General features: G+C 49.1%; 1 protein-coding gene across 3 annotated transcripts in view; it reads right to left on the reverse strand.

Moving 5' to 3' along the window:
• The window catches only part of LOC121859020 (poly(rC)-binding protein 3-like), a 113,188-nt gene extending 112,786 nt beyond the window's left edge, over window positions 1–402 (reverse strand). For all 3 annotated transcript variants that reach the window (XM_042355684.1, XM_042355683.1, XM_042355682.1), the window contains exon 1: window positions 231–402. In XM_042355684.1, coding sequence (XP_042211618.1) covers window positions 231–387 — 157 coding nt within the window. In that variant the 5' untranslated portion in view covers window positions 388–402. The remainder of the gene's footprint in view (window positions 1–230) is intronic.
• Between the last annotated feature and the right edge of the window lie 11,125 nt (window positions 403–11,527).

The following is an 11,527-nucleotide window of genomic DNA, read 5'->3' on the forward strand; positions in this document are numbered from 1 at the left end:
GAGCGTTCCTCGTGAACATCACTTAAGTATCCCCCACTCTGCCATGCCTGTGAGCAGAATACCCAGTTAGCTCGCTGGTGCACAGTGTACATAGCTCTGCTGTTAGTCACAGTTTGTTCACTCACGTCAGGGTATACTTTTATCAACACAAACTGCGGGTTGGGTATATCACAAGGAGACGGAGAGAGCGTGGTAGGCGCTGGATGATGCCGGCTTGGGTAGGTACTAACCGTAGCGTGCGTGGTGTGGCAGTGTGTAGAGCCGACGAGCGATGGGACGCACACCACGACGGTTCAGGTGAGACTGCCGCCCGGCTCCCTGGTGCGCGCGACCACGGCCAGGGGGCGGCGTGCACACTGTTGCCAGATTGGAATATAAATCACACATTGGGCCACTTTTTTCACTGGTTTGCGGGAAATTTTATCCGTCCGATCTGCGGTATTTTGGGGGCTATTTATGCACATTTGCCAACGTTCTCATAACTGGACACATTACGAAGGCAAAACACTGAATTTTGTATTACCACGCTGCCAATTGCAGACTCGGGCAACACTAGATCGCAAGTTTAAATTACAGATTTCATATATACGGGAATATTAACATAAACACATCGTCGTTCGTACCTAAAACAATCTTGTAATCGTCATTGTTTTTATTGAAATGTAATAAGACCATTAAATAGAGAGTACCGTACAGGTTATTGAGGAAGGTGAGCGGGGAATAAGGGTGAGTGACGTTACAACCATTCCAGGAATATGAAAAATAGGAAATCTTTCGGCGTTCGTGTCATCACTGTGATTTAAGAACGTTTAACTTAACTCAAACTCACTTTAATGGCGGCTTCTTCATAACCTCAACAGCGTATTAGGAAAATGAGGGGAAGATACATATAGACAGATTTGTTAATATATTTGTATTTTTCTTGCGTTTGCGTATAGTTATTGTGAAAGGCTATGTTGCATCAGTGGGCGTGGATGATGGAGTCAAGATGGAGAGTGATGGTGGAGAAGGGTGATGGAGTTAGTGGGGGAAAGGTGATGGTGGTGGGGGATGAGGTGATGGTGGGGAAGGAATGTTGATGGTGGGGGATGGTGGTGATGGTGGGGAAGGGTGATGGAGTTAGTGGGGGAAAGGTGATGGTGGTGGGGGATGGGGTGATGGTGGGAAGGATGATAGTGGTGGGGATGGTGATGTGGTGGGGAAGGGTGATGGAGTTAGTGGGGTAAGGTGATGGTGGTGGGGGATGGGGTGATGGTGGGGAAGGATGATAGTGGTGGGGATATGGTGATGGTGGGGAAGGGTGATGGTGGTGGGATGAGGTGATGGTGGGAAGGATGATAGTGGTGGGGGATGATGGGTGATGGTGGGGAAGGGTGATGGTGGTGGGGATAGGGTGGTGGTGGGGGAAGGATGATATTAGTGGGGATGGGGTGATGGTGATGGTGGGGAAGGATGGGTGGGTGGGGGATATGGTGATGGTGGGGAAGGGTGATGGTGGTGGGGGATGAGGTGATGGTGGGGAAGGATGATAGTGTTGGAGTGATGGTGGTGGTGGAGGATAGTGTGGAGAAGAGACTGTTGGTGGAGAATAACAAGGATGTATTAGTAAATGAATTAGTGTTATGAGTCAATTTATATTAGTTAAATATTAATATATTATTATTATTATTATTATTATTATTATTATTACTAATTATTATTATTATCATTATTATTATTACAATTATTATTATTATTATTATTATTATTATTATTATTGTTATTATTATTATCATTATTATTATTATTATTATTATTGTTATTATTATTATTATTATTATTATTATTATTATTATTATTATTATTATTAGTATTGTATTATTATTGTTATTATTATATTATTATTATTATTATTATTATTATTATTATTATTATTATTATTATTATTATTATTTTTACTATTATTATTATCATTTCAAAACGACTTACAATACTGAGAAAGATTTTTGAATATTAGAAGACGAGTGAAGCCAAGCTAGTGTGTGTGTGTGTGTGTGTGTGTGTGTGTGTGTGTGTGTGTGTGTCTCAGTTACAGCACCACAACGAACGCGACTTTAACACCTGAAAAATAATCTTAAAGCGTAAATCTCAATATCAAAGAGGTGTGTTTTTACCTGTCTGACTGTTACAGGTACAAAGCCCAGGTGAGCTGCCGACCGTAGCATGGTGGGAGACGAGTCAGCAGCAAGTTGTAGTGGCTGGTAAGTAGCGATAAGTGGTAGTGGGTGGTAAGTAGCGATAAGTGGTAGTGGGTGGTAAGTAGCGATAAGTGGTAGTGGGTGGTAAGTAATTGGTCTCCTAAGGCATGAGTTACAGTGGATACCAGCGTCTGTATGTATTTCACCACGTGTTTTAATTCACTTGTAGCTGGGCTTTACACCCCTGGCTCTTGTCAGGGGGGGAGGAGGAGGAGGTAGGGGTCGGTGGAGGAGGTAGGGGTCGGTGGGGGAGGTAGCGGTCGGAGGTGGGGGATGTAAGGGGTCGGTGGGGGAGGTAGGGGTCGATGGGGGGTAGGGGTCGATAGAGTGATGAGAGATCGGTGGGGGAGGTGGGGTCGATGGGGGGAGGTGGGGCGGTGGGGGGAGGTGAGGGGTCGGTGGGGAGGTAGGGGTCGGTGGGAGGTGAGGGGTCGGTGGGGGGAGGTGGGGGTGATGGGGGAGGTGGGGGTCGGAAGGGATGTGGGGAGGAGGGGTAGGGGTCGGTGGGGAGTAGAGGTACTAGAGGGAAGGGGGGTGGGGGAGGAGGGTAGGGGTCAGTGAAATTGAGGGTCGATGGGGGTGGGGTCGGAAGGGTGTGGGAGGAGGGTGGGGGTCGGTGGGGAGTAGGGGGTACTAGAGGGGAAGGGGGTGGGAGGAGGGGTAGGGGTCGGTGGTGAGTAGAGGTACTAGAGGGGAAGGGGGTGGGAGGAGAAATAACCACGCTTATTTATGTCATTATTTTAAGTGCCAAGTATAAGTATCTTTATTAAGTGAACTTATCTAGTAGTGAGAGTCTCAGTGTTAATTTGGTCACTTAAGACTGGAGGAAACAGTAACTATTGGCCCCCTACTGGACAGTCCCGTTTACACCCAACCCCTATCGCTCATCCACCCTATGTTTGAAGCTATCCAGCGTGTTCCAGTTAATGATGATGTTTGGTAACTTGTTCCATTCATCCACTACTCTATTTCCAAACCAATGTTTACCTATCTCGCGCCTAAATCTAAATTTGTCTAATTTAAAACTGTTGCTATGAGTTCGCTTCTGGTTGGATACTTTGAGTACCTTTGTTATATGACCTTTCTTTAGCCCTGCCTTCCATTTATACACCTCGATCATATCGCCCCTCACTCTACGTCTCTCGAGGGAGTGCAAATTAAGATGCTTTAACCTGTCTCTGTACTCAAGGTTCCTAATGCCCGGGATCAGTCTTGTCATTCTCCTCTGAATTTTTTCTAGGGATTCTATATCCATTCTGTAGTACGGTGACCAGAACTGAACTGTGTCATCCAACATTTGTAATATATTCTGATGGGAGTTTAAACTCTTGAGGTACAGTAAATCTATAGTGTTGACGCCGACGGTACAGCAAGGTGACGTATTTTCATAGACTGTACCTTGGATGTAAACGACCTATATACCCGCACGGTCTTGGTACAGTCCCCCCAAAAAATATCTTTACCAGTTACGTCCACTAGTTTGGGAATGGTTGGATACGGTCGACCGCAGGTGTTAGTATACACGATTATCTACCGGGTGGCTTAAATTATCTGGTAACACTTTCGTACAGAACATTGCCAGAATTTTAGAATGGCCAGTAGCTTAATCTGCCCTCACCATGCACCCTCACCACACCTCCTCTCCCCTTCTTCCTCCCTCACCATGCACCCCACACTCACACCTCCTCTCCCCTTCCTCCTCCCTCTCCAAGCGAGCTAACCGCCCCTCACCACCCGCCTCCCCAAGCTCATAATATCTTTTTCAGCTCCCCTATCCTTCTCCTTCCCTAGCTCATCTTTCCTAACCACCTCCCCAACACACACACACACACCTCACCTCACTTCCCCTTCTCTCTTCAAGGTAATATCTCTTCCCTCCCTCCCCCCGACCCTAACCTCGCCTCACCATTTCCCCAACACACACCTCACCTTCTCTCCCTCACCTCACATACAACATCGAGGTAAACAAAAACAACAAATTTTTACCCCTTCATAAAACTCAGTAGAGACAACCTTCCTCAGGCACTAAAACTCTTGCCTCATCCTTCTTATTTTGGACCCTAACCTAACCTAACCTAACCTAACCTGATTTAACCTAACCTTACCTTACCTAACCTAACCCAACCCAACCTAACCTAACCAAACCTGATTTAACCTAACCTAACCTAACCTAACCTTACCTTACCTAACCTAACCCAACCTAAACTAACCTGACCTGACCTACCTTTTTCCTTTACATTTGGGCAGTAACAAGGGGCCAAAAAGCGTGCACACATACGACAAGCGTTACCAAGGCCACACATACGACAAGCGTTACCAAGGCCACACATACGACAAGCGTTACCAAGGCCACACATACAACCAGCGCTACCAAGGCCACATATACAACCAACGTTACCAAGGCCACACATACAACCAACGTTACCAAGGCCACATATACAACCAACGTTACCAAGGCCACACATACAACCAGCGCAACAGGCCACACATACAACCAACGTTACCAAGGCCACACATACAACCAACGTTACCAAGGCCACACATAACCAACGTTACCAAGGCCACACATACAACCAACGCCAAGGCCACACATACAACCAACGTTACCAAGGCCACACATACAACCAACGTTACCAAGGCCACACATACAACCAACGTTACTACATACATATACAACCAGCAAGGCTCACACATACAACCAGCGTTACCAAGGCAAACACATACAACCAACGATACTAAGGCCACACATACAACCAGGTTACCAAGGCCACACATACAAACCAACGTTACCAAGGCCACACATACAACCAACGTTACCAATACACATACAACCAGCGCTACCAAGGCCACACATACAACCATCGTTACTACACACACATACAACCAGCGCTACCAAGGCCACACATACAACCAACGTTACCAAGGCCACACATACAACCAACGTTACCAAGGCCACACATACAACCATCGTTACCAAGGCTACACATACAACCAGCGCTACCAAGGCCACAATACAACCAGCGCTACCAAGGCCACACATACAACCAACGTTCCTAAGGCCACATACAAACTAACGTTACTAAGGCTACACATACAACCAACGTTGCTAAGGCCACATACAACCAACGTTGGCCAGACACACATAAACCAACGTTACCAAGGCCACACATACAACCAACGTTACCAAGGCTACACATAAACCAACGTTACCATACACACATACAACCAACGTTACTAAGGCCACACATACGACAAGCAAAGCCATACCACATACAACCAACGCTACAAGGCCACACATACGACAAGCGTTACCAATGCCACACATACAACCAACGTTACCAAGGCCACACATACAACCAACGTTACCAAGGCCACACATACAACCAACGTTACCAAGGCCACATACAACCAACGTTACAAGGCCACACATACAACAAGCGTTACCAAGGCCACACATACAACCAACGTTACCAAGGCCACACATACAACCAACGTTACCAAGGCTACACATACAACCAGCGCTACCAAGGCCACACATACAACCATCGAGCCAAGGCCACACATACAACCAGCGCTACTACACACACATACAACCAACGTTACCAAGGCCACACATACAACCAACGTTACCAAGGCCACACATACAACCATCGTTACCAAGGCTACACATACAACCAGCGCTACCAAGGCCACACATAACCAGCGCTACCAAGGCCACACATACAACCAACGTTCCTAAGGCCACACATACAACCAACGTTACCAGTACACATACAACCAACGTTACTAAGGCCACACATACAACCAACGTTACTAAGGCTACACATACAACCAACGTTACTAAGGCACACATACAACCAACGTTACTAAGGTAACATACAACCAACGTTACCAAGGCCACACATACAACCAACGTTACTAAGGCTACACATACGACAAGCGTTACCAAGGCCATACATACAACCAACGCTACTAGGCCACAAACGACAAGCGTTACCAATGCTAACATACAACCAACGTTACCAAGGCCACACATACAACCAACGTTACCAAGGTCACACATACAACCAACGTTACGCCACATACAACCAACGTTACAAGGCCACATATACAACAAGCGTTACCAAGGCCACACATACAACCAACGTTACCAAGGCCAAACATACAACCAACGTTACCAAGGCTACATACAACCAGCGCTACCAAGGCCACACATACAACCATCGTTACTAAGGCCATACATACAACCAGCGCTACCAAGGCCACACATACAACCAACGTTACCAAGGCCACACATACAACCAACGTTGCCATACACATTATACAACCAACAACGTTACTAAGGCCACACATACAACCAACGTTACCAAGGCTACACATACAACCAACGTTACGAAGGCTACACATACAACCAACGTTGTGCTACACAATACAACCAAACGTTACCAAGGCCACACATACAACCAACGTTACTAAGGCCACACATACAACCAACGTTACTAAGGCCACACATACAACCAACGTTACCAAGGCCACACATACAACCAACGTTACCAAGGCTACACATACAACCAGCGTTCACCATAACACATACGACAAGCGTTACTAAGGCCACACATACGACAAGCGTTACCAAGGCCACACATACAAACCAACGTTACCAACACACATACAACCTATCGTTACTAAGGCCACACATACAACCAACTTAAGGACACATACGACAAGCGTTACTAAGGCCACACATACGACAAGCGTTACTAAGGCCACACATACAACCAACGCTACTACACACATATACGACAAGCGTTACCAAGGCTACACATACGACAAGCGTTACTAAGGCACACATACGACAAGCGTTACCAAGCCACACATACAACCAACGTTACTACACATACGACAGAGCACAAGGCCACACATACAACCACGTTAAGGCCACACATACGACAGAAGTTACTAAGGCCACACATACAACCAACGTTACTAAGGCCACATACGACAAGCGTTACCAAGGCCACACATACGACCAGCGTTACTAAGACCAAACATACGATCAGCTGTGGTGGTGTTAAGATAGACGTAGTATTATAATATTTTTCTATCTCATTATTCGTGTGTGACAGGCCGAGGTGCGACAGGACAGGTGCGACAAAAAGGGTGCGACAGGCCGAGGCGACAAAAGGATGACAGGCCGAGGTGGGACAACAAAGGTGTGCGACAGGCCGAGGTGCGACAAAAGGTGCGACAGGCCGAGGTGCGACAAAAGGTGCGACAGGCCGAGGTGCGACAAAGGGGTGCGACAGGCCGAGGTGACAAAAGGGTGCGACAGGCCGAGGTGCGACAAATGGGTGCGACAGGCCGAGGTGTGAAAGGGGTGCGATGGGCCGAGGTGCGACAAAAGGTGCGACAGGTGGTGAGAAAGGAAAGGGACAGGTGGCGAGACAGAAGGGGCATGACAGGTGAGACAGGCGGAGGTGCGACAGGTGGTGCGACAGAAGGGGGAAAGGTCAGGTGAGACAGAAGGGCGTGGACAGGTGGTGAGACAGAAGGGCGTGCGACAGGTGGTGAGACAGGAGGTGGCAGGTGGTGAGACAGGTGGTGCGACAGGAGGTGCGAAGAGATGCGACAAGCGGAGGTGCGTCAGAAGGTGCGATAGGAAAAGGGAGAAAGGCACTAGTGCGACAGGCGGAGGTGCGACAGGCGGAGAGACAGGCGGAAGTGTGACAGGGAGGGGTGTGACAGGCGACGGCCACCAACCCCAGGTGATTCAATAAAATCTTTGCACCTGCTGACCAGGGCATCAATAAATGGCGGAGAGAGGGGGAAGGCAGAGGGAGGAGGTTGGTAGGGAAGGAGGTTGGTAGGGAAGGAAGGTTGTAGGGAAGGAAGGTTGGTAGGGGAAGGAAGGAGTAGGGAAGGAAGGTTGGTAGGGTGTGGGTGATTGGTAGGGAAGGAAGGTTGGTAGGGTAGGAAGTTGTAGGTAGGAAGGGTTGGTAGGGGAAGTCAGGGAAGGAAGGTTGGTAGGAAGAAGGTTGGTAGGGAGATAGGGGAAGGAAGGTTGAGAGGGGAGAAGGTTGTGGGGTAGGAGGGTGGTAGGTAAGGAAAGGTTGGTAGGGAAGGAGGATTGGTAGGGGGAAGGAAGGTTGGTAGGGGAGTTGGGAAGGTTGGTAATAGGTTTAGGAAGGAAGGTTAGGGTAGGAATGTAAGGGAGGAAGAAGTTGGTAGGGGAAGGGGTGATTGGTAGGGAAGGAAGGTTATAGAAGGAGTTAGGGGGGTGGTGGTAGGGAAGGAAGGTTAGTAGGGAAGGAAGGTTAGTAGGGAAGGAAGGTTATAGGGGAGGAAGGTTGGTAGGGAAGGAAGGTTGGTAGTGGGGAAGGTTGAGTAGGGAAGGTTATTGGTATGAAGGAAGTTGAGGGGGAGAGGGAGGAAGGAAGGAGGAAGGTTAGGGAAGAGGAAGGTTGAGGGGTAGGGAATATTAGAGGGAAGGAGGTTGGTAGGGAATGGAAGGTTGGTAGGGGAAGGAAGGTTGGTAGGGGGAAGGAAGGTGTAGGGGAAGGAGGTTAGGGGAAGGAAGGTACAGGGAAGGAAGGTTGGTAGGAAGAAGGTAAGGGGAAGGAGGTTGGCAGAGGAAGGAAGGTTGGCAGAGGAAGGAAGGTTGGTAGGGGTAGGAAGGTTGGCAGGGAAGGGGGTTGGCAGGGAAGGAAGGTTGGTAGGGGAAGGAAGGTTGGTAGGGGAAGGAAGGTTAGCAGGGGAAGGGAGGTTGGTAGGGGAAGGAAGGTTGGAGGGGAAGGAAGGTTGGTAGGGGTAGGAAGGTTGGCAGTGAAGGAAGGTTGGTAGGGGAAGGAAGGTTGGTAGGGAAGGAAGGTTAGGGGGAAGGAAGGTTGGCAGGGGAAGGAAGGTTGGCAGGGAAGGGAGGTTGGTAGGGAAGGGGAAAGGTTGGCAGGGGTAGGGAAGTTGGTTAGGGAAGGCAGGTTGGCAGGGAAGGGAGGTTGGTGGGGGAAGGAAGTTGGCAGGGGAAGGAAGGTTGGTAGGGGAAGGAAGGTTGGCAGGAGGAAGTTGGCAGGGGAAGGAGGTTGGTGGGGAAGGAGGTTGGCAGGGGTAGGAAGGTTGGCAGCGGAAGGAAGGTTGGTAGGGGTAGGAAGGTTGGGAAGGGAGGTTGGTAGGGGAAGGAAGGTTGGGGAAGGGAAGGTTGACAGGGGAAGGAAGGTTGGCAGGGAAGGAAGGTTGGCAGGAAGGAAGTTGGCAGGAAGGGGAGTTGGCGGGGAAGGAAGGTTGGCAGGGGAGGAAGGTTGGCAGGGAGGAAGTTGGCGGGGGAGGGAAGTTGGCAGGGGAAGGAAGATTGACGGGAAGGAAGGTTGGCAGGGGTAGGAAGGTTGGCAGGGAAAGAAGGTTGGAAGGGAAGGAAGGTTGGCAGGGGAAGGAAGGTTGGCAGGGAAATGAAGGTTGGCAGGGGAAGGAAGATTGACAGGGGAAGGAAGGTTGGCAGGGGAAGGAAGGTTGGCAGGGGAAGGGAGGTTGGCAGGGGGAAGGCTGGCAGGGGTAGACGGGTATGGGGTAGGAGTAAGCAGAAGGTTAAAGAAGGGATGGGTAGGTGAGGAGGAGGGAAGGTTAGGAGAAAACTATCGCACGGGCGGGAAGGTACGTAGTCTCGCTCCCAATACCCCGGGCGGAAAAAAATTCTACACACACACTATCGTTATCTAGACCAGATACCGCAAACCAACTCGCTATCCTGTCACACCCAGAGACCCTTTGGAAAACTCTCCCACCTGCCGTCACTTCCATTCCATACTGTCTAGGGCCAAAGAAAAAAAATATTTCGATCAGTCATAAGCTCTCAATACAGCGCTAAAACTCTCACACACATCGCCCGGTAGCTCTATGTATTATTTGAGAACTTTCGCACCGTAGAAAGAGCTCTCTATGTGTATTCTTCAACATTTTGCACATCGTTGGCAGTTTCCATTACTCTCGCACTTCCATTAACACTCGCACAACCTTCAACATAACTTTAACAACACTTGGACCCCTTTCTCCACTTTCGCACCCCATCAACCCTATTTCTACATCAACTCACACCCCATCCCACTACTCTCGCACTCCGTCAACACCCCAGAGAGGCGGGGGTTTACGGGGCGATGGTAATTGTTGGTGAAAACGGCAGCCACTCACGTCATCCTCCACTCGCACCCCCTCACTGTCGCACCCCTCACTATCCCCCCCTCACTGCCGCACCTCTTCACTGTCACACACCCTCACTGTCACACTCCTTACTGTCACATCCCCTCAATGTCACACTCGTTACTGTCCCACCCCTCACTGCCGCACCTCATCACTGTCACACTTGTTACTGTCACACCCCTCTCACTGTCGCACCCCTCACACACCCACCCTCACTGTCACACCATCTCAGTGCCATACCCTCGTACTGTCGCACCCACACATAATCCCTCACTTTCACACCCCCATTGCCACATCCCTCATGTCGCACTCCTTCACTGTCACACTATTACGGATATTCTTCGTCGATGTGACTGACACCCTGGGCTGACAACACCAGATCCACGTGACTGACACCCTGGACTGACAACACCAGATCCACATGACTGACACCCTGGACTGACAACACCAGATCCACGTGACTGACACCCTGGGCTGACAACACCAGATCCACGTGACTGACACCCTGGGCTGACAACACCAGATCCACATGACTGACACCCTGGACTGACAACACCAGATCCACGTGACTGACACCCTGGACTGACATACACACTCACACACACAAGGTCACACACACACACCACCAACGCCTCACACACAAGGTCCACACACACACACCACCAACGCCTCCACACACACAAGGTCACACACACACCACCAACGCCTCACACACACAAGGTCACACACACACACACACCACCAACGCCTCACACACACAAGGTCACACACACACACACACACCACCAACGCCTCACACAACAGGATACAGCGTAAACTACCTGTAGACCAAATACAGTGATGCAGTTTGAGATCTACAGTAGACATTACAGTACCTTCATATACAAAGTAAATGCTCCTTCAACTGTAGACTCCAGTTATACGTCCCAGTCTGGATTACTGTATACAGGCATGGAAACCCTACCACTAGAATGACCTAACATCTTCTAGAATGACCTAACATCTTCTAGAATGACCTAACATCTTCTAGAATGACCTAACATCTTCTAGAATGACCTAACATCCTCTAGAATGACCTAACATCCTCTAGAGAATGACCTAACATC

This window comes from Homarus americanus, unplaced genomic scaffold (assembly GCF_018991925.1).
Source record: "Homarus americanus isolate GMGI-L3 unplaced genomic scaffold, GMGI_Hamer_2.0 scaffold4658, whole genome shotgun sequence".
Lineage (NCBI taxonomy): Eukaryota > Metazoa > Arthropoda > Malacostraca > Decapoda > Nephropidae > Homarus > Homarus americanus.